The 24612-nt window shown below is 38.6% G+C and overlaps 1 protein-coding gene across 2 annotated transcripts in view; it reads left to right on the top strand.

The window, feature by feature from the left end:
• Positions 1-24612, top strand: part of Il13ra2 (interleukin 13 receptor subunit alpha 2) — a 46584-nt gene that overhangs the window by 6260 nt on the left and 15712 nt on the right. For both annotated transcript variants that reach the window (XM_027934404.2, XM_071606457.1), the window contains exons 2-4: positions 18380-18533; positions 21676-21802; positions 24162-24313. In XM_027934404.2, coding sequence (XP_027790205.1) covers positions 21709-21802; positions 24162-24313 — 246 coding nt within the window. In that variant the 5' untranslated portion in view covers positions 18380-18533; positions 21676-21708. The remainder of the gene's footprint in view (positions 1-18379; positions 18534-21675; positions 21803-24161; positions 24314-24612) is intronic.

The raw sequence follows: 24612 nt of genomic DNA, 5'->3' as shown, positions 1-24612 counted from the left end.
AAAAAGAGAAAAATCTTAGAGCAAAACACAAGGCTTAGCTCAAAATGTTTCCTTATACTTGTTTTTTGAGATTGTCCTCTTTACTAAGAGGTGAGTACCTTTTATTTTATTTATTTATTTGGTACCAGAAATTGAACCCAGGGTAGCTTCACTTCTGAGCCATATCCCCAGCCCTTTTTATTTTAAGACAGGGTCTCACTAAATTGCTTAGGGTCTCACTAAGTTGCTGATGCTGGCCTCAAACTCATGATCCTCCTACCTCAGGCTTCCAAGCAGCTGGGATTACAGGTATGCAATATTGTACAAGTTGATGAATGCCTTTTAAAATATTGGTTTGATTCCCTAAGATTTCAGTAGAGGGTACAGAGGAGACTCACACAATCTAGTCTGGAGGAGCTAGCACAGAGAATATATAGAAGGAAACACCACCTGAACAAAATCTCAATGACCAGAAGTGATCTCAATGATTAGGCTGTGTAAAGATTTGATTGGTATCAAGGCTTAGGACTTAAACAGGGTCCCACTTTTCAAGACCTATAAGGAAGAGATGAGTGTGAAAATGTTAGTGGGTACAGAGAGTGAGAAGCATTGAGTGCCATACAAAAGGGTTTGCATGATATTTTATAAGAGATAATACAGCATGGAGGTTAAAGTCACAGAGTCTTAAAAGACACCATCTGGCTTTGAATCTTGGCTTGCTCATTTGTAGTCTCTCTGTGCTTCAGTGACTTATAGGTAAAATGTGATACCAGTATGTATCTCATGATCTCATGATATATATATGGAGAGAGAGAGAGAGAGAGAGAGAGAGAGAGAGAGAGAGAGAGAGAGAGAGAGAAGATTAAGTGATTTAATACCATGGGGTGTTAGAGAGTCACTGGCATTCTTTGAGCACATTTAATTGTGAGTTGTCATTATAAATTATTCTCTAGAGGAATGGGAAGCCAGTGACTACATTTGGATATATTTTTTTAAAGGTTATGCCAGCTACAGTGGAGAAAATGGTTGGGCCCTGCTTATGGTAAGGTGGAAAATGCATCTGGAGGTTATTGTAGTTAATCCATCAAGAGATGTTGGTGAGTGGAGCACAGTGTAATCCCAGAGACTCTGGAGGCTGAGGCAGGAGAATCACAAGTTCAAAGCCAGCCTCAGCAAGTTAGCGAGACCCTAAACAACTTAGTGAGATACTGTCTCAAAATGAAAAAGCAAAAGCGTTGAGGATGTGGCTCAGTGGTTAAGTGCACCTAGGTTCAATCCCTGATACCCACCCACCTACCTCCCCCCCCAAAAAAAAAAGAGGAAGAGATGGTGATGGCTAGGATAAAAGTAGTGGCAGTAAAGATGGAATGCTTAATCAAAAGGAATGGATGTTAGTTTAATAACTACAAGATTTAATAAATAATTGTCAACTCTACTATGAAGGAAAGTTTCCCAGTGGCAATATATTATAATGTTTAAAAACACAGGCTAGGGGCTGGGATTGTGGCTCAGCGGTAGAGCACTTGCCTAGCATGGGTGGGACCCGGGTTCGATCCTCAGCACCACGATAAAATTAAAGGCATTGTGTTGTGTCCATATACACCTAAAACATAAATATTAAAAAAAACCAAAAAACCACAGGCTATAGAATCAGACTGTGTTTGAATCCTGTTTCTTTCCTTTCACTACTTGTGTCATCTTGGGCCAGTTACTTGTCTGTGTCTCAGTTTCTTGTGTAAAATTGAGATAATAACATGAGTAGGTGTTAACTGTTCCAAGGGGAACAACAAGAGATAAGAATACTCCAAGTAGATGAAGAACAGCATGTACGTGAGCCCTGTGGTCAGAGTGCAGAACAGAAACAGGACAGCTTCTAAGAAGCAGCTGAAGGATAGGTGCTATAATATTTATAGCCTTGAGGACCAAGCCAAGGATTTTGATCTTTATCCTATAATAAGGAAGCCATAATCAATTTTTACCATGGAAATTGCATAATTAGATTTGCACTTTAAACACCAAGATATACACTCTGCCTGCAGCGTGGAAATAGATGAAGTGGGGCTGGAGTGAATTCAGGGAGATGTATTAAGATGCAGTTGTAGGGGGCTGGGGTTGTGGCTCAGCAGTAGAGCGCTAGCCTAACATGTGCGAGACGCTGGGTTCGATCCTCGGTGCCACATAAAAATAAATTTAAAAAAAAAAAAGCTACTGTAGGGCTGGGGCTGTAATTCAGTGGCAGAGTGCTTGCCTAGCATGTGTGAGGCACTGGGTTTCATCCTTAGCACCACATAAAAATAAATAAATAAAATAAAAGCATGATGTTCATCTACACCTACAAAAAACATTTTTTTTTTTGTTTTTAAAAAGAAGCTATTATAATAGTCTAGGCAATTATGAAATGATGGTGGAGATTCGGGTTAGAATTGAGGAGAAATTGGACATAAGTAGTTTCAAGGGATATTTGACAAATGGACAGGACTTGATTATGGATCGGATATGAAGGATGTAGATGTTGAGGGAGACTCTGGCTTTTGGCTTATACTGGTGCATGGATGCTGCAAGAGCACTTATTTTCAGATGGAAGGTCATAATTTTTAAAAAATTGTTCTTACTAGTTATACATGATAGTAGAATGTATTTGGACATATTATATATATATGGAGTGTAACTTCTCATTCTTCTGGTTGTACATGATGTAGAATTATATTGGTCATGTAATCATATGCACATAGGATAGTAATGTCCATTCATTCTACTGTTTTTCCTATTCCCATCTCCTCTCCCTTCCCTTCATTCCCCTTTGTCAAATCCAAAGTACTTCTATTCTTCCTTACCCACTCCCTTATTGTGAGTTAGCATCTGCATAACAAAGAAAACATTTGACCTTTGATTTGGGGGGGATTGGTTTATTTCACTTAGCATGATAGTCTCCAGTTCCACCTATTTACCACAAATGCCATAATTTCATTCTTTTTATGGCTGAGTAATATTCCATTGTGTATATATACCACATTTTCTTTATCCATTCATCTGTCAAAGGGTACCTAGGTTGGTTCCATAGTTTAGCTATTGTGAATTGAGCTGCTATGAACATTGATGTGGCCACATCACTGTAATATGCTGATTTTAAGTCCTTTGGGTATAAAATTAGGAGTGGGATAACTGGGTCAAATGGTGGTTCCATTCCAAGTTTTCTGAGGAATCTCCATACTGCTTTCCAGAGTGAGTGCACAAATTTGCAGTCCCACCAGCAATATAAGAGTGTACCTTTTCCCCCCACATCCTCACCAACATTTATTGTTATTTATATTCTTAACAGTTTCCATTCTGACTGGAGTAAGATGAAATCTCAATATAGTTTTAATTTGCATTTCTCTAATTGCTAGATATGTTGAATATTTTTATATGCTTGTTGACCATTCTTGTTTCTTCTTCTGTGAAGTATCTGGTTCCTTTGCCCATTTGATTGGGTTGTTTGGTTTTTTTGTATTAAGTTTTTTGAGTTCTTTATACATTGTGGAGATTAATGCTCTGTCTGAGGTGCAGGTGGCAAAGATTTCTCCCATTCTGTAGGCTCTCTCTTCACATTCTTGATTATTTACTTTGCTGTGAAGAAGCTTTTAAGTTTGATTCCATCACATTTGTTGATTCTTGATTTTACTTCTTGTGCTTTAGGAGTCTTGTTAAGGAAGTCAGGTCCTAAGCCAACATGGTGAAGATTTGGGCCCACTTTTTCTTCTATTAGGCACAGGGTCTCTGGTCTAATTCCTAGGTCCTTGATCTACTTTGAGTTGAGTTTTGTGCAGGGTGAGAGTTAGGGGTTTCATTTCATTTTGCTACATACAGATTTCCAGTTTTCCCAGCACCATTTGTTGAAGAGGCTATCTTTTATCCAATGTATGTTTTTGGTGTCTTTGTCTAGTATGAGATAACTGTATTTATGTGGATTGGTCTCTGTATCTTCTATTCTGTCGAAGGTCATGATTTTGGTATTTGGCATTTTGCATTTGAGGTATGATTGAGATTTCCAATTAAAATTTTGAGAAAACAATGGAATATATAAGTCTGGCACTGAGGATAGTAGTTCAGGTGAGAGTCAAACATTGGAAAGTCATTGGCACAGATGATAGTGGAAACTATATGATGGATAAAATCACCTAGGGAGAATGTAGAATCAGAAGAGATGAACATCTTGGACCAAACTTCAGAAGACTCTGTAATTCACTATTAGGTAAGTAAAGAATGAATCTGAAAACTAAATGAAAAGAATGGCCAGAGAGGTAGAAGGAAAACCAAGGGAAGAGTGTTTCAAGAAGGGTAATAGAAAACAGGTGGGTGCTGTGAGAGATTACACAAGATTGGAATGGAAAATCTGATTGGATTCATCACTGTGGAGGTCGTTAGTTATACTGGTGAGAACTGTTTCACAAGAGTCATGGATTCTGGTTAGATGAGGGAATGGAGTGATGAAGAACAAGAGGGAAGCTTTAATAAAAATAACAAGGACAACTCTTTCTGGAAATTTGGCTCTCAATAAGATGGGAGCACTGGGACAATAGCTGAAGGTAAATATGTGGGTAAGGTAGTTTGTTTTTATTTTTAAGATTGGGGAGAAACGAGCACGTTTCAATGTTAAGGGGAGGTCTCCTGAGATATGTATATTCATACATGCATTTTATGTATGTTGAAAATATAGAAAAGAAGAGGAAAACAGAATTCAAAATACATATGAGGATATAGATAACAGAAAATATACCTCCTTTATTATAGCAAGAGGTAAGAAAGAGTGGATGTGGGAAGTTTCTTGCTTCAAATTAGAAAGATGAGGGAATTTCCATCTATTAATTTCAATTTGTTTTTAAAATAAGAGGCAAGGTCATGCACTGAGTTGGGGGAGAAGGAATGAGAAGTTAAAGAGGGGGAGAGGTTTGTCATTTTCAGGAATGGGATGAATTTCCAGTCTCAACAACTTAGTGAGGCTCTAAGCAACTTAACAAGACCCTGTCTCAAAATAAAAAAGGTCTGGGGATGTGGTTCAGTGGTTAAGTGCCCCTGGGTTCAATGCCTGGTACCCCCCCCCCCCGCCTAAAAAAAAGTATGAAAAGTATAGAATGAATTTAAATAGAGCTATGTAATAGGGCTTTTGAATAGTACTGTAGGCTGATTTAAAATGGAATGTTTTGAATCTAGCACAGAATTAATGTCTTGTGATATTTATTTTTCTTTTATTTTTTGGTGGTGCTGGGGACTGAACCCCAAGCCTTGTGCATGCGAGGCAAGCACTCTACCAACTGAGACATATCCCCAGCCCTTGTGATAATTCTTTTATCAGCAATCACCTGGTGAGGTACTGGCATAAAGAAAGTCTAAGAGATTCATGCAGGGTGGGGATTTTTTTTCTAGGAAGTTATGATATAAAACAGGCAGAAGAGCTGGGTGTGATGGTGCACGCCTACAAACCCAGCAATTCTGGAGGCTGAGGCAGGAGGATTGCAAGTTCGAGGCCAGCCTCAGCAACTTATCGAGGCCCTATATAACTTTGGGAGACCCTGTCTCAAACTAAAAAAATAAAAAGGGCTGGGAATGTGCCTCAGTGCTTAAGCATCCCTCAGTTCAATTCCCCGTACCAAAATACAAAACAAAACAAACCAGAAATAGGCAAAGAGGCAAATTCAGTAATGTAGTTTGGGTTGAATAGAGAAGGGAAGAAGGCAAAATCTGGTTGATGGATTTTAAAAACAAGAGACAAGTCTGTGAATTGAAAGTTTTGCAAAGCAGGAAGATGTTCATAATGGCAATATTTGCAAAACAGAAGCCAGGAGAAAAGGAGGTTGTGGGAACATCATTTACCTTCCTTGGCTCTGTGTCTGCATCTGCAGATAAGCCATGGCAATAGATGATGAAGGCCAAGTACATGTTTGGGTTTGTAAATTTGTATATATATCTCATTATCTTTGGGTGGTAAGTATCAAGAAAACTAGTGGGGGTAAAATTGTGGAGTATGGGTCACTGTGGCACACACCTGCAATCCCAGTAGCTTGGGAGGCTGAGGCAGGAGGATCATGAGTTCAAAGCCAGCCTCAGCAACTTAGTGAGGCTCTGTCTCTAAATAAAATACAAAAAAGATTGGGGATGTGGCTCAGTGGGTAAGTGCCCCTGGGTTCGATCTCTGGTACCAAAAAGAAAAAAAAAAGGGTGGAGTGGTTCTAGAGGGTAGGAGGTACTAGTCATTCTGAGAACCCTGTGGATACTCAGTCAAAGGGAGCCAAAGCCCTGCTTTATAGGTGTGATACTACAAGCACTTCTCTTCTCCCTTGGCATGATTATCTTGTTCATCCAGCAGAGGTCAAACTAATTCTGGAAGCTTCTTTAGCACTTTTGGAAGAACAGTGTTCACTGTTGATACAATTAGCATTGATTTAGTGCAAGAAAACTTGAACTCCAGGGCATTCTGATAATAACCAAAGCATGTGGGGTGAGCTGTCAACCACTGGAAAAGGTGGATACAGCATAGGATTCAAAGTGTTTCAGTACAATAACACAATGTCATTCAGAAAACTGTGGCAATAGCTGTTGATGGTAGAAGTGCTGCGACGCTGGTGAGCAGCTCATAGTAGCAGAACCACCAGAAGGTTCTCCAGGACATAGATACCCTTTTTTTTAACAACAGTAAGCACTTTAAAGGCCTCAGAGGAGGATATTAAAGTGATATCACATTGTATTTTGTCCCCTTGGCCTTTTGTGGTTATAATATTTACAAATAGGGTGGTTCGATATGTTTTATTTCCCAGGTACTTGGTCAGAGCTTTAGCCAAGGAAGTGCTGTAGAGGCTATTAATGTGACTTTGTGCAGATAGGCTACAGGAGCTTTAGACTCAAAGGTTATGTAGTGTAAGGGACCGGCGAACGATGGAGGAAGAGACCACCAAGAGACCGACTCATGCAACAGCAAAAGGGGGTTTATTGAAGATCCAGCGCGCTGGGGCTCTGTGCTCACTCAAGAAGGGAGAGCGGCCAAGAGCCCCGAGCAGGGGTTAAGCAGTGCTTAAGTACACTTTTTGGGGAGGGCAGGGGCTTTGCATACATCAGAGCAAATCATCATGAGGCGCGGGAAAATCAAACAACAACTCTCAAACATGATTAGCACATTCATTGGCGGGAACAGGTCGGGCGAGAGTGATAGGCCATTCCTAAGGAGGGGGATACATTCAAACTGATTGGTTTGGGCCCTGAGGTGCCTACGTGCAGAGCTGCACAGGGTCCAGGTTGTTAAGCAACTAAGTGGTCAGGGGGAATTTCGACACATATCTAATGGGCAGTTCCGGGAATTGTCTTAACTACCACAGGAATGTCAGGTTCTGAGTACAGTTCAGAAACTTTACAATACCTGGTCCTTTACATTTTAACTTCAGTTTCTTTTATCCTTTCAGTAGATGCTGGGGGGGCGGGCTGAGGCAGAAGGACTGCAAGTTCAAAGTCAGCCTCAGCAATTTAGGGAGGCCCTAAGCAACTTAGCAAGACCTTGTCTCTAAATAAAATATAAGAAGGTCTGGGGATGTGGCTCAGTGGTTAATCACCCCTGGGCTTAATCCCTGGTACCAAAAAGAGAGAGAGAAAAAAAGATTATGTAGAAAAAGACAAGTTGGACCACAGAAGTATATTCTTCTATTAGAAATTGGGGGGCAAAAGGATAAGAACTTTTAAAAGATTTTGGTACACAATGCTAAATACTCCTCCAATTAGTTTTAAGTTACAGGTTCTGTTTTGATGAGAGAGCAGGGTTTTTTTTTCTCACTTAACTGCCTGGGGACATGCTGATCTAGGGCTGCATGAAGAGCTTGCAGTTTACTGCAGAAGGTCAACAGGGGCCATGCGCTGCTCTGAACTTGTTGTTCTGCCATTCCTAGGGTGTTTCCCTCATCTGCTTGATCAAAGGTGGCTCAGTACCAAGACTACATTCTAACAAGTAGGATGGAGAAAAGGGGAAAATGGGAAGGGGAGAAAAGATCCATTCTCTAGACCAAACTAACGAGATGAGTGATGACACTTTCATTTGTATATCTTAGGCTAGAACTTATTCATATGCCATGTATATCCAAAAGGACACTCAAAAACCTGGTGATCATTTTATGTGGCTATGTGCCCAGCTAAAACCTGGCAGTTCCATTACTACTGGAAGAGAGGAGAATAAATACCAGGGGGCAGCTAGTAATTTCAGTTATGCCATCTCCCAAAGTGATTGCATCGGTTTATATTTCTACCAGTCACCTGACAGCAGACACACACTTTATAATAACTGTTTTTTTGGTCTGCCCTGTCAGAGAATATTGGGTTTTGCCTGTTTTCCTATCTGCAGCATTGGATTCAAAATGCAAAGTTAGGAAATGCCTGAGAAACGAAGATCTGCACGAATGCCTGTGACCACATCGGCACTAATACAGTAAGCAAAGGTGAAGCTAGGCCCAGATTATAAAAATAGACTCTGAGGCTGCATTTTGCTGAGACTCTAAAGTCACTTTAGGAAGCATTGTCTGACTAGACTCAAAAACAGCTATCAAAACCAGTGAGAAAAGAGCTGGGGCTGTAGCTCAGTGGTAGAGCAATTGCCTTGCACATGTGAGGTGCTGGATTCAGTCCTCAGCACCATATAAAAATAAATAAAGTTTTTGTACCAACTACAATTAAATTTTTTTTTAAAAAACAAAACAAAACCAGTGAGAAAGTGGGTTGACGTTTTAAGAAGTTATAAAGCATCAAGCCTCTCCAAGCAGGAAATCCATTTCTATGACAGATGATAAGTCTGCTGAAAAACAGTGAAGCTCTGCCCACATATGAACAGAAAAGAACTTTTTCATAATCACTTTAAGAAAGTAAGCTTATGAGCCTGGGTGTGGTGGCACACACCTATAATCCCAATGGCTCAGGAGGCTGAGGCAGGAGTATCATGAGTTCAAAGCCAGCCTCGGTAAAAGTGAGGTGCTAAGCAACTCAGTGAGACCCTGTCTGTAAATAAAATATGAAAAGGGCTGAGGATGTGGCTTGGTGGTCAAGTGCCCCTGAGTTCAATGTCCAGTACACCCCCACCCCCTGCAAAAAAAAAAAAAAAATGCTGGGTTTAGTCTTCAAGCGATGTATGGAAAATATTGTGGGAAAACCAAGAACAAATGAAAAACATTTTGAGAAGAGAAATTGCCTTGGTATTTAAAAAAATAAAAACAGCTAGTAATCCAAAATATATTAATTTCTACTTAGTGGAAAAGAGAAGAATAGGTTAATTTCTTAAGGAAAAGAGAGAGAAAATGCAAAAAGAAATTAGAAAGAAGAAAAGATGAGAAATAGGCCTGGAGAAAGAGGGGCAGAAAGGAGAAGCAAAGAGCAAGAGACTGAAATCATGCTACTCTCCATGGTCTCCATTCCAAACAGCCTGCCTCTCTAAACCAAAATAAAAAAAAAAAATCTTGCCTGCAGATAAGCACTTACTGAAACTCTTTAGGGGTATGTTCAGCCATATTGTTTGATCCCTCAAAGTTTTAAAAATGCAATAAAGGTTATATGTTCCTATCCTGCATTTTGAAATCAGAACTAGACCCAGAATTTCTCAGAATATAGTTAAAATTGTTTCTGATGACTTTTGCTGCAGAACACAAATTTAGAAAAAAAAAGAAAAAAGAAGAAGTGAAACTTCATATTATAAGGAGAAAGGAATGGTAGAGTCTGGAGAAATGACAGGGTTTCAAAAGTAATATTTTGTTAGAAATGCAAGAAGTTGGAGATAGCTTTGCAAAACAATTTGAACAGATGGGAAGTATTTATTTAAATAATTATTGGTGAAAGTAAACTTTGGTAGTTTCTAATTTCCCCAGACAAATACTTTCCTTGGCATGATACTCTTTTTATAAAGTACTCTGACATATTTCCCTCAAATTAAAGAGGAATGGCAACAATCCAAGTATGGGCAGAATTGGGCCTTCGTGTGAAACATTGTCCATATAGACATATATATTTTGTGGTGCTGGGGATGAAACCCAGGTTCTTGCACCTGCAGGAAAATTGCTCTACCACTGAGCTACATCCCCAGCGTATCATTCCTTCATTAAAGAGGGAAGAACCCAGAGATATTTTTTTCCCAAGCTATAGCTCCTTATGTCCCTTCATAGAAAATTTCTCAAGGGAGATAGAGTATGGTTTGGAAGCCTGCAAACCCAAATGCCCTCCCCTGGGAGACATTTTCATATGATGTGATGTTGGACTGAACTCTATTAATGACTGAGTTGGGATTATAGTAACGTGCCAGTATCTTTTGATTTATGTAATCTTTTTTTTTTTTTTTTTTGCTATCAAGGATTGAACTCAGGGGCACAATCATTTTGATATAAGATATCTGTGTTCAAAAATTGGTGGCTAATGCCTGTGATCCCAACAACTCAAGAGACTGAGGCAGGAGGATGGCAAGTTTGAGGCCAGCCCCAGAAACTTTGCGAGGTTCTAAGCAACTTAGCAAGACCCTGTTTAAAAACAAAACACAATTAAAAAGACATGGGGAATGTGTCTCATGTGAAACATCCCTGGGTTCAATCCCCAGTACTAAAAAACAAAAAACAAAGATAGGGGTGAACTGTGATATTGTGATTTATAAGATTTTTATTTGTAAATTTGACCTTTGTCCAGTTTCCTGGCACATAGCTCCTAAGACCCTTCGAATCTCTTGAACAATAAGTATGTATGTTAATGGTATGGCTACTGATGATTGGGGGCTTCTAATTAACCTCAGGGTGGGGGCTATAGGAACCAAATTTGCTATAGAAACCAAATATATGATTAGAAATTTGGAACTTCCAGCCTTTCTCCCACAATGCCCCACCTCCAGTGAGGGGAAAGAAGCTAAGATTGAGTTGATTACCAATGGCCAATGATTTAATCAACCTTGCCTTCTTATTAAAGCCTCCATAAAAGCCAAAGGTCTGGGTTTAGGAGCTTCTGGATAGCTGAACAGGTGTAAGGGCCTGGGGAGGGCATGAAAACTCAGCTCTTATTCTCACACGCCTCGCTCGCTTGTCTTTTCCATCTGGCTATTTGTATCCTTTGTAATATCATTTATATTAAATGAAGGAAAGTAAAGTGTTTCCCTGAGTTCTGTGAGCCATTCTAAAAAATGAATCAAACTCAAGGCAACACTGATTTATAGCAGTTCTGTCCTACACAGGTCATTACCAAGGGCTTGTGATTGGCATGTGAAGTGGAGGGGCAGTCTTGGGGACTGAGCCCTCAACCTGTAGCATCTGATGCTATCTTCAGGTTGGTAATGCCAAAGTTAACTGGATTCAAGATACCTAGCTGGTATCTGCTGGAGAACTGAGTGGTTCCCACACGTTTTGATGACCAGAGATGAAGTAATCTGTATTGTGCTGACTGTGTGGAAATAGGAAACACGTTTTGGCTTTTTTTTTTCCCCCTAATGGTTATGTATATTCACTCTCTTCAGTTTTTACCTCTTCATTCTTTTTTTTTTTTTTTTGGGTGGGGTGGTCCTGGGGATTGAATTCAGGGACACTTGACCACAGAGCCACATCCCCAGCTCTATATTTTATTTAGAGACAGGGTCTCACTGAGCTGCTTAGTACCTTGCCTTTGCTGAAACTGGCTTTGAACTTGCGATCCTTCTTCCTTAACCTCCTGAACCACTGGGATTACACGCATGTGCCATGGCGCCCATTCCATTCTTGTTTTTAAATATATATATGTTTTTAGTTGTAGATGAATGTAATTCATGTTATTCATTCATTCGTTTATTCATTTATATGTGGTGCTGAGAATCTCAAACCCAGTGCCTCACACGTTCTAGGTAAGCGCTCTACCACTGAGACACAACCCCAGTCCCCATCCATTCTTTTTTGAACTCACTTGACTCTTAGTTTAACCCCCGATATCCACTGAATGGATTCCCTTACTAATGTCACCAATTATCTATATTTTGCTAAGCGCCATAGGCCATTCTCAGGCCTCATCATATTTTACCTATCAACAGCTTTTGACATTGTCTATTACTCTATACTTGAAACTTCCCCCACTTGGTTTCTGAGATACCTCAAACTCTGAAATTTCCTCTTACTTCTTTGGCCTCTTCTTGGTCTCCCTTCCTCGCACCTCCTTATCTATTTAACCTCTGGATATTTGAGGACACTAGTCTATGGCCCTCTTTTCGTTATCTCATCTACACTATACCATAGGTGACTTTAGTTGATTCTATGGTTTTAAATACTGTCTTTCTGCGGATGATTCCCCAGATTTTATCTATATCTCTGATCTTTTCCCCAATCTCTGGAGTCAAGTATCGAACTGCCTACTTATCTTCTCCTCTTGGATATTAGTTAGGCAGCTCAAATTTAACCATCCAAAACTTAACTCTTAACTATCATCCCTAGACCCCTTAAACAATTATCTCATTGCCCATGGTAAAAATAGAGGCATCATTTTGTGATACTCCACACTCAATTCACCAGTAAATTCTATGAGCATCTTCGCCGCTATCAACCTGGTCCGAGTCACTGTTTGCTCTAGTCTGGGTTATTCTGTCTATTTTTTTCTTCCATCCATATGATAGTTTTTTTAAAATTGCTTTTATTTTTTAAATACATACAATAGTTTTTAAAATGTAATTTTCATCATATCACTCTGCTCACAACTGTCTAATCACTTCCCATTTCACTAAAAATAGATGGTAAATTCATTACCTCTGCCTATACTTGTGAAATTATCTTCTAACCTTTCCTATTTTCTATCCTACTGGTCTTGCTATTCCAGGAACTACTAAAATGATTTCTGCTTTAGGGTTTAAAAGAGTGCTTTTCTTCTACCTGGAAGATTCTTTCCCTAATCCATTCCCTCATTGAGGTCTTTCATGTCACTCTTACAGAGAGGCATTCCCTACCCAGCCTTTCTAAAATTAACCTCCATCACCCTCTTCCTTGTTATCCTCTTATTTACCTTTACACAACTTATCTAATATGTTTATTGTCTGTCTCCCACACCAGAAATGAGGGTAGGTACTCTGTTTTGTTCACTGCTTGTAGGCCCAGGACCTATGACAGGGCTTGGTATATAGTAGTGTCCCCAAAACAATTTTTGAATAATGATAGAAATATTTGTTTTTATTAACTGAAGGTCCTATATGTAATATAATACCACATTTCCATATTCTTACAATCTATACTTTATGGACATAAAATAGCACATTCGTGGAATAATCTCAAAAGATTATAAAACCTGCTATTGCACATTTCATATTCTGTTTTTACTGAGTGTTAAGAGGGTGGAGCACATCCTACTACTTACTTTTGAAGAAATTACATGACGTGGATGTTTTGGGTACAGTACATGCTGTCTATTTGCAAGCAAGTATTTGGGAGCATCTGGGAGTGTGGAGGATTGTTGAACAAAAGAGATTGTTTTGCTAATTCCAGAGCAGCAATGCAGGACAGTGAGTGCATTGGTCTTCAGCTGGGACTTCATTTGGATAGAAAGTAAGGTATATTAATAATAAGAATTTGACTTGTTTTAAGGAATATTTACTAAGTGATGACCTACAGTTTTTCCCCCTCAAGGTCATAAAAATTATTTTAATGCACTGTTTTTTAAAGGTTTGTTGGTGATTTGTTGGGTGGGATTATAAAATAACAAATCTCTGACCTTCTTGGAATAAGAACAAATTCTGAACTGTGTAAAATGCTTCATGAATTAACACTGTAAACTTGGATGTTGCCATAGTAGCACAAAACTGAATTGTCTAGCTTTGACAGCACTTCAGGAAACTTGTTAGCTGGATGAATTCAGGATATCATACTGGAAAGCATCTAAATAATTATGGAGTAGAATGACTACTTATGTTTTGCCAAGATTTATTGAACATATTCAATAAATATCAACATATATCAATGTTAGTATATAATCTTAGAAGGGATACAAATATAATCATGCTATGTAAAACTGGATGTTATAATGATATTTGTTAAAAATAAACTCTATATGTATTTCATTTGTCTACACTTACTTTACCTTTCTGCATGTGCTTAAATGCCTTGTGTCTTTTGTAGGAAATTACTTATACTACGTGACTAATGGCAAACATGATAAATCTGTTTTAATGCCTTTTGTGTTTGAATGTACATAAAATCATCCTCAGCATTCTTTATAAGCTTCTACACTGCAGGATATGTTATTTTAAAAATGAAATTAGGTTTGACTCACCACTAGGTCATAGGCTGATGATCGCCATGTATCGATCTCAGCATGTTGTTAGATCTCAAGGCCTGGCAGGTTCCAGATTCTTTGATTATGAGGTTGAGTCATGGCCATACTCCAGAAGCTATGAGTAGACATTAAACGTGTTGGATGGTCTCCTTGAAGCAAGATTTGTTATCCAGGAAGCCAGTGCTCTTGAGTCACATCCTGAAATAGTAATTGGATACACAGCAGATTAGCTGATGAAATTGAGAATGTTATCTTAGGGATAACTTATATGAGAGAAAATTGATCATCTCAGAATGAGACTAGTTGAAAGACAGTATTATATGTTAAAGGAGCATGGTCTTTAAAATCAGATATAGACATCTTTTCTTGTTTAAGTTTTATGAACTTGAGAAGTTTACTTAAATTTTCTGAGCCTCAAATGCCTCATTTGTAAAATTGTAATATTAAGATAATAATATCAATGTTTGGGAGACTCAAATGAGCTAATCCATATCAAGCACCTGATGCAGAGGTGGACATTTAATAAGGACTAAATAAACTATGATCGCTGTTATAATTTTCCAAAGTTACCTGGCAAAGCTGATGCCAGAGCCCAGGTCTCCTGGTCAATGCTTTCTCATGTGAGAACCTATTGGTTGATCATTTCACCTGCAGATGTCGGGTAAGTATTCAATCCTAGGGGCTGGAATGTAGGTCAGTGGTAGAGCACCTGCCTAGCACATGTGAAGTGGTGGGTTCAAACAAAACAAAATATGTAATCGTGGTACTTTTCCATTTCTCTCTCCTCAAGATCTCCTTCTCTATTTGTTGAGAGCCACAGCCGAAGGGGCCCCAGCAAACTTTCAGACTGCCAGCTGATGATTGGCTCACAGCGGCCCCAGCAACTTCTAGCTGATTGGCTCCTCTGCGGTGGTGCTCATTGGGCTGTTTTCCTGCCCTCTCAGAAAATCCAACCCATGTCTGTCTGTTCCTTGATCTATTTGTATTGGTGCTGCTATACCTTGTTCTTGTTTTTCTAATCTTTTTCCTTTCCTAAAACCTTGTCTAGTCATAATAGTGGGTGCATTTTGGTTGATGGTATTTGTTAATGTTAAACCTAATTGATCTAGAACATCTCGTCCCCATAAATTTACGGGGAAGATGTTCCAATACATATGGCTGTATAGTTCCTTCACATCCTTCAGGATCCTTCCAATCTAATACCATTGCACTTCTATGGGGATTAGTCCCCACTCCTAGGCCTTGCAGCGTTTGAGTGGCTTGTTGTAATGGCCAATGTTTTGGCCATTCTTGACGAGAGATGATGCTAAGGTCTGCACCTGTATCCAGTAGCCTATTAAATTCATGTCCTTGAATATTTAGTTTTAGCATGGGGCGAAAATCTAAATTTAAAGAAAGCATAGCCCAATCTACACCTGTGGAGCCTAATCCCTTGGAACCTCCTTCTACAGCACGACTGGAAAATTTATCATGTAGGCTGGGCCCCAAACCACAAATATACGGGGCACTGGAGGAACCCAGAAACACCATGGAGGAACCCAGCAACCCCATCAGGGTAGTGCCCAGGACACATTGTCCATCAGATCCCTCATCAGACAAACCAGAGGGAGCGCAGGGTTGGACATCTGCGCCTCCGCCAGAGCAGTACTAACTCCAGAGATGGGAGTTCAAATCATTCCCACAGGGGTGAAAGGACCTCTTCCCAAAGGAACAGTAGGCTTATTATTGGGACGCAGCTCTTCTACTCTAAAAGGACTTATGATAAGTCCTGGGGTAATTGATCCCGATTATGAAGGTGAAATAAAAATTATAGCCAGTTCTCCAAAGGGTATATCAGTAATTTCACCAGGAGATAGAATAGCACAGTTACTAATAATACCCAGCCTACATGATAAGTTTTCCAGTCGTGCTGTAGAAAGAGGTTCCAAGGGATTAGGCTCCACAGGTGTAGATTGGGCTATGCTTTCTTTAAATTTAGATTCTCGCCCCATGCTAAAACTAAATATTCAAGGACATGAATTTAATGGGCTACTGGATACAGGCACAGACCTTAGCATCATCTCTCGTCAAGAATGGCCAAAACATTGGCCATTACAACAAGCCACTCAAATGCTTCGAGGCCTAGGAGTGGGGACTAATCCCCATAGAAGTGCAATGGTATTAGATTGGAAGGATCCTGAAGGATGTGAAGGAACTATACAGCCATATGTATTGGATCATCTTCCCATAAATTTATGGGGACGAGATGTCCTAGATCAATTAGGTTTGACATTAACAAATACCATCAACCAAAATGCACCCACTATTATGACTAGACAAGGTTTTAGGAAAGGAAAAAGATTAGAAAAACAAGAACAAGGTATAGCAGCACCAATACAAATAGATCAAGGAACAGACAGACATGGGTTGGATTTTCTGAAAGGGCAGGGAAACAGCCCAATGAGCATCACCGCAGAGGAGCCAATCAGCTAGAAGTTGCTGGGGCCGCTGTGAGCCAATCATCAGCCGGCAGTCTGAAAGTTTGCTGGGGCCCCTTCGGCTGTGGCTCTCAACATCTATTATCCTAATTTCTTTTCTCCCCAATCCCTATTCTAAATGTTTTAGTTGATATTTTTAGGTACTTTAAAAAGTGTGAATGGAAAGTATCAAATTTTGTAACACTGATTATTTTTTTATTACTTAAAAGTAACAGAAAATCATGCCCATGTCATTTTAATTTTTATTCATTTGTGTGTGGTACTGGGGATGGAACTCAGGGGAGTTTTACCACTGAGTTACATTTCCAACCCTTTTTATTTTTATTTTTGAGACAGGGTCCCACTGAGTTACCCAGGCTGGCCTCAAACTTGTGATCCTTTTGCCTCAGCCCCCCAGAAGCTGGGGCTGGAGGCATATGCCATTGCTCCTGGTTTATGTGCCCCCCCTTTTTAAAGAAATCACTTTAGTGACTTTGCAAAATTTCATTCATCATTTTCTAATAAATAATTATTTATTTCTGCCACTTAGTCATTTCCTTTAAAATAGAATAAATTCAAAAGCCTATGATTATTTCAGATACTTCAGAGAAAACAACTTCTCTTCCTCCTTCTCCTCCTTCCCCTTCTCCTCCTTCTTCTTCTCTTTTGACAATATAGAGAAGAAATTTTTCTTAAAAAAAAAAAAAAAGCATATTGCCAGGCATGGAGGTGCATGCCTATAATCCCAGTGTGGTGAGAGGCTGAGGTAGGAGGATAGAAAGTTCAAAGCCAACCTCAGCAAACTTAGTGAGGCCCTAAGCAACTTCACAAGACCCTGTCTCAAAATAAAAAATAAAAAGGTCTGAGCATGTGGCTCAGTTGTAGAGTACCCCTGGGTTCAATCCTCTCTACCCAAAAAAAAAAAAAAAAGGTGTATTATACATTATTACCCTTAGTACATTTTTCTGTGCCTTATTTCTCTTTCCTTTCCTTTTTGTATGGATTTTACCAGCTGTGAGAATCTGTACTAGTCCGATAATCTCTCTAAGACCTAGTTTTACATTTTGTAAATATTCAATAACAATTTTATGCATGTTCAGATTTATTAACAGAATTCAACAAGTTCTTTATAAATTATACAAAGCTCGACAAATGCAAGAAATTATTGTTATTAAGACAAAGATTAATAAATGCAGAATAATAGGTCAGCAAGGATGGTAGAAATTGAGGATTAATTGTAAGTGCCTAGTTATCAACAGTAGAATATAAAACCTGAATTGTTAGGAACAAATATGTAGGTTGAAGCTTATTTTCAAGTTTTACTTAGTGACAAAGTTCTCAGAAGCAAACCCTTAAGTATATAGAGTAATCTACTGTTCTCAAAGCAGTTTCACATACTTAATCTTTAAGACACCCCATGCCAGGCTTGTGTCATTACCTCCATTTTATACATGCAAATTGAGATGTAATTTGCTTCGAAGCATAGCAGCTGAGGCAGTGTGCACCACTGTGCCTTTGATTATAAGAAGCTCCTCGGCCATAAATCTGTTACTTTATCCAAAGAATAATTAGTCCTGTCAACTTTTGCAACACCTTGCGGTGATTCTAAATTTGCTTTAGATGGCTTTTAGCACCACCCATAACCTCCTCATCTTATAACTTGTGGTATTTATGTTTTGGCCCTCTGGCTATTTCAGGAACACCTATCTAATTTTTTCAATGTGCTTCGTTATCAAACAAGAAGAAAAATAGTAGAGATTCTAATGAATGTCTCTGAAGTGGAGAGGAAAGAAAAGGAGAGCCTGTGATAACTGCTTATGATAATCCACTTCTTGAGAAACCATAGTATTGGTAAGTACCTGGAGTTTCTCCAATAATGCAAGGATTATCCGGCCAATTTTTTTTTTTTTTTGGGTACTGCTAAGAATGGAACTCAGGGCCTCTCACAAGCTAGGCAAACACTTTACTACGGCTATACCTCCCTGACCCAGCTAAGTCTTCTGTGAGGAGATTAACCTACGTGACTTTGAAGAAGTGGGAAAGCAAGGCTGAAAAGAGGAAATTGCTTTAGGTTTGCCGTTCCAAAAGACATTGCCATTGGGAAGCTGTCAGCAATAATGTTTTGTGAAACTGAGTATGTTGAAAATAGAAGTCTACTCTTCATATTTAGCCCCGTGTAGTGATGGCCATCAAGGGCTCTGGCACTAGTCTAGATTCAGATCCAAACCTCCTCATTTATGGTGTGTGTGACTTGACAGAAGTTGTTTACCTTCTCTATGTCTCAATTCCTGGTCTTTAAGATGAAACTAAAAATTGCGCCATAATGTCCAAGGCTGACTGAACATTATATGGTGTTGTCTGAGTTAATATGTGTATAGTGCTTAGCACTGAACAGTTCTTGGGATGCTGTGAATGCTGAATAAATGGCAGAAGGTATTATTATTATTATTATAGATATTTTGACTGTTGCCATTCAATCTCGTACCTTATGCAAGATTTATCTGGAATAGTATGTGGCAAAAAGAAAGTATTCAATCCATATATATTGAATTACTCATGTGCCAGAAGTGTCATGATAATAAATCTGGGTGGTCTGGTTGATGGTTTGTGTGGTGACAGCAGGTTGAGGAAGGTTGGATGAAGGATGCTTTTTGTAAATTAGGACAGACTCAGGACAAGAAAATTTATTCATTCTTAGTGCAAAGGGTTCAAGAGACCTGGTTTTCAGTCCTAGCTCTGCACCATAAGTTATGTGAGTTTGGACATCTCTGGTTGTTATTTCCTCATTTTTTTTAATATTTATTTTTTAGTTGTAGTTGGACACAATACCTTTATTTTATTTATTTATTTTTATGTGGTGCTGAGGATGGAACCCAGGGCCTTGCATGTGCTAGGCCAGTGCTCTACCGCTGAGCCACAACCCCAGCCCTATTTCCTCATTTTAAAAAATAAACAGTTAAGACCAGATAAGTGGTTCTTAAGTGTGGACAGGGAGGTATAGAGTATACCAGAAACTTTTCAAATCTCAGATGTCTGCATTTCCTTCCCCATCTTCCCTTTGTCTTCAGGTCTACCTCCCTTGCTCCCTGAGAAGATTCAAGTTTTCCTGGTAACCATACAATATATAAAGCCCCTCACTGTACTAGTGACAACCCTAGAACTCAGAAGCCAATGATAGGATTTACATGAGCTCATTTGGGAAAGTCTAGGTTGGACCCTAGATGTAACTCAGGAGCTCCTTTTGTGGATCTTTCTATGAAGGACTCCAGAAGCCAGCTTTTCTGTTTTGTATGCTTTAATGTGTTGAGTCGATCCAGGAAATGCTTTTTAATAGTTGTAATCAGATTTCACTGGCCTCTATAAAACAGAAGCAAATGACTTTTTAACTCTCTACTTAGCGTTTATGCTGTACATTATGCAGAGCTATGAAAATTTTAAGAACAGCTGGAGAGAGGAGAGAGAGCTTGGTTAGGCTCTCTTTGATAGCATTTTAAGGGAAACTTGACTATATTAGTCCTTACAGGACATGGAAACATTTCTTTGCCCAATTTAATGCCTTGAGCCCAACAGAAACCAGTGTGTTCATCTTAATCTCTGGGAGTAGCTCTGGGGAAGAGCTGTAATCTTTTGGTAACCAACTCTACCTAGTACTTACAGATGAATTAGTGGGCAGCTAGGGGCTAGTGAATGGGGAAGGAGGAAATGAGGAGAGGAATATTTGTTGAATCTCAGTAAGAAAAATGGAATCCTCTTGTGCTTTTATGAGGCTTAGAATAAAAAAACAATAGCATAGTGTTGCTTCAGTCTGATTAGCTAATTGAAGGAAGACTTAAACACTGTGGTCCCAGAGGAAAGCTTTTATAACAGTGAGCCAAGCATTTGGGCCCAACATAATAAGGTGAAAGTATACCATGCTGGGAATCATAGGCTCTCTGTTGTACATCCAACTCTATTACTAATTTGCTGTATAATCTTGGGCAATTTTATTAAGTAAGTATTTGTAGGCATGAATCCTTTACATTTTGATCACAGAAACAGTATTCTTCAAGGATAAAATAATGATTATCTTGTATTCTGTGACAGTGAAATGTTATACTTTCTAAAAAGAGGTAATAAGGGCTGTGGATATAGCTCAGTTGGTAGAGTGCTTGCCTCACATGCTCAAGGCCCTGGGTTCAATCCCCAGCACCAAAAAAAAAAAAAAAAAAAAAAGGCAATAAGCTTACATTTGCCCTTTAGAAAGACCATCCTTTCTGTAGGTTGTGTGGACAAGGGGCTGGAGGCAGGAAAGACTGGACAAGGAGATCTTTGATGGTAAGATACTCAAGTGAGAAAGTAATAGTGCTAATGGTGTGCAAGGATTTGAGGGAGACTTTCAAGTTACTGATTCAGAAAACTGGGAGGATGGTGATGTTATCTCCTGATCCAGGAGACAAAGGTAGAAGTGGGACAAGTGTGAGAGAAGAAGATGATGATTTAATAGTTATGAAGAAATACAGCAAAATTATCTAAGGCTTTCTCAGTAGTCAGCTTCCAATGTTTTTTTTTTTTTCTCAGAAGAGTGTCAGTATGTTTTCTATGTTGCTGGGCAGATGATTGCTATGGAGACTAATGTTGTAACTGCTCCCCTGCCCCATGCACCAATAAAAATGCTCTGGTGGGCCTGACTCCTTCATGATGAAGGCTATTTGAAGTCATCTTAAAATGTCCAAAGCATGTAGAAAGTGTGAATGTGTATGGGTGAGGGGTTGAAGGTCTTCTTGGGTTTGTTTTGCTTTGTTTTTACTCTTATTAGAAAGATGAGACCAGAATTCTCCCATTCTGATTCCACTTGTGACAGACTTGATTATTTCTATTTCCACAGCTCAAGTGGGGCAGATTTCCCAATTCTTGGTAGAAAGCACACAGAGAGCTCCCAAAAGTATTGTTCATCACATTAATTCACTTTGTTATTTGTAGTAAAATATTTCAGTTTTGTAATTTTCTTTCCTAGAGAGAAGATTTCAAGATACTAAATCTTAGAGAAATGGCTTTCATTTGTTTGGATCTTAGATGCCTATTTATCTTTCTAATTTGCACAGAATTTAGCTCTACTTTCTCTTCAAGCACAGAAATAAAAGGTAAAACAACAAATGAAATCGATGTTAATGGAGTAGTCTTAAAATTAGGGATATTAACTGTCTTTTCAATCTACCTTATGGAAGTGCATAACTGGTAGGTGGATTGTTCTTAAAAATTATTTCAGGAAGCCAGGTGTGGTGGCCCACAGTTGTAATCCCAGCTACTCAGGAGGCTAAGACCAGAGGATTACAAATTCCAAGAATCCCTCAGCAACTTGAGGCCCTAAGCAAAATAAGAAATAAACCAGGCATGTGGTGCATACCTGTAATCCTAGCAGCTTGGGAGACTGAGGCAGGAAGATTACCAGTTCAAAGCCAGCCTCAGCAATTTAGTGAGGCCCTGTCTCAAAATAAAAAATGGGCTGGGGATATAGCTCAGTTGGCAGAGTACTTGTCTCAAATCACAAGGCCCTGGGTTCAATACCCAGCACAAAATAATAGATAAATAATAAATAAATAGATAGATAGATAGATAAAATGGGCTGGGGGTGAGAATCAGTGGTTAAACACCCCTAGGTTCAATCTCTAGTACCCTCAAAAAATTATCTCAGGAATAACAAAATAAACCAAACAAACAACAACAAAAAAAGCACTTTCCATACCTCTTGTATAGTCTTTCCTAAAAAAAAAAAAAAAAAGAAGGTTGGATATCTGAAAACTTATTGCCTGATATTTAACCAACTCAAATCTTTCCGTGATAATTCTCCTTACTTTTATGAAAATTAGATAAATAAGAATATAACAATTTAAAGTGAAATGTAGAAATAATTATAGAACTTTTCAATCATGTTTAATGACAAAGATAATTAGAATAATGCACTTGATGAAGATTTCTAGCCATAAGGATCGAAACAACAGGATTGTCATTTCATCCTCCATAGAGATCTTCTTTATAGGTACCTGGGGGGGCGGGTCCCAGGTCACATCATAATCCGTGCAACAATTTCTTTCTGTGAATTCATTTCGTCACCTAGATATGGATTATAAAGTGAGGAATTAAAATGATAATGTGGCAGAAATGAGAGGAAATAATTAGCAAAAAGGTAACATGAGGGCACTATTATGGTGCTACTAGATTTTTTGGGACAACTCAGAAATTTCATTAGGTTGGAGGATTCAATTAACCGGAAAGTGGCAATAAGATCTGTTCTCCAAATTCTAAGGCACTTATCCATAGAAGACATATTTTATATTTTTCCATTCCTCTTTTTTGTGTTTGCCACAATATTTTATGTGTATACTAAACACTGAATTAATACTAATTAGTTATTGCTATTAGAGACATTTATATAATAAAATTCTCCCATCCTAGACCAAGTTCTTGTGTACATGACTGGGAAAACTCTATGTTGAATTTTTTTGTTTTATAAGTTGTAGATGAACACAATATATTTATTTATTTATTTATTTTTACGTGGTGCTGCCGGATGGAACCAGGTGCCTCACACGTGCAAACCAGGTGCTCTACCACTGAGCTGAAGCCCCAGCCCTCCACGTTGAATTTTTTATTTCTGTACAAACAGTTTCCAGAGAATCAAAGTTACATTTTGGAAAGCAGCTATGCTCATCAATATTCCACTAATGCCACCCACCAAGGTCACATTTTGCTTTTGTGATTTCTCTTTTTTTTTTGGCGGGGGAGGGTTCTGGGGATTGAATTTAGGGACACTTGACCACTGAGCCACATCCCCAGCCCTATTTTGTATTTAATTTACAGACAGGATCTCAATGAGTTGCTTAGCACCTTTTTCTGAGGCTGGCTTTGAGTTCATGATCCTCCCATCTCAGCCTCCCAAGCCGCTGGGATTACAATCATGTGCCATTGCGCCTGGCACTTACGTGATTTGTTAAAAGAGAGAACAACGATGTAGCAGTAATCTAGATTGAGATATAATTTATATAACATAAAACTCACCTTTTTCAAAAATACTATATAGTAGTTTTTAGTACATTCACAAAGTTATGAAATAACTACCACTATCAAATTCCAGAATATTTTTGAAGAAACTCCTTAAACAATCACATTATATTCTCCGCTCCCTGTAGCCTCTGACAACCACTCATCTATTATGTCTATGGATTTTCCCATTCTAAATATTTTATATGAATAGAATTATAGAATATATGGTCTTTTGTGACTGGCTTCTTTCGCTTAGCAAAATATAAATTCTTCCATGTTGCAGCATGTGTTAGTACTTCACTCCTTTTTGTGGCTAAATAATATAATAATATTGCGTAGATGTACTCTATTTTGTCTATCTATTTATCATTGATGGACATTTAGAGATAATCTGTATTTACTAATCTTTGTCATAAAATACAAAGAAAAAGTTAAAATATTTTATTGATTTTATTTTAGTTAATCCTCCTCAGGATTTTGTGATAGTGGATCCTGGATATTTAGGATATCTTTATTTACAATGGCAACCTCCACTGGCTCTGGAAAATTTTAAGGAATGCACAATAGAATACGAATTACAGTACAGAAACATCAATAGCAAAAGATGGAAAGTAAGTAAAGCATGTACTTACAATATTAGAGTTATCATTAGGTATTTTCTTGTGATTCTTCTGACTACTGTGTCTACTCTAATTCTCATATTGCAATAGTTCTAATTAGTATAAAACAAACTACCATGTCTGTGTATATCTCCTATCCTGCTAAATATGTTTTCGCCCCATCTACTGTTAAGACTACCACTGGAGATACAGGAAAAAAGATACTTGGTCCCATGGAATATGAACTGGAAGAGCACTTGTTTCACCATATTTTATAATTACTTATTATTTTAGTCCATTTTCCATTGCTA

The sequence above is a fragment of the Marmota flaviventris genome, chromosome X (assembly GCF_047511675.1).
Source record: "Marmota flaviventris isolate mMarFla1 chromosome X, mMarFla1.hap1, whole genome shotgun sequence".
Classification (NCBI taxonomy): Eukaryota; Metazoa; Chordata; class Mammalia; order Rodentia; family Sciuridae; genus Marmota; species Marmota flaviventris.
Note: the sequence above shows the minus strand (reverse complement) of the source record. Positions and strands in the feature narration are given on the sequence as shown.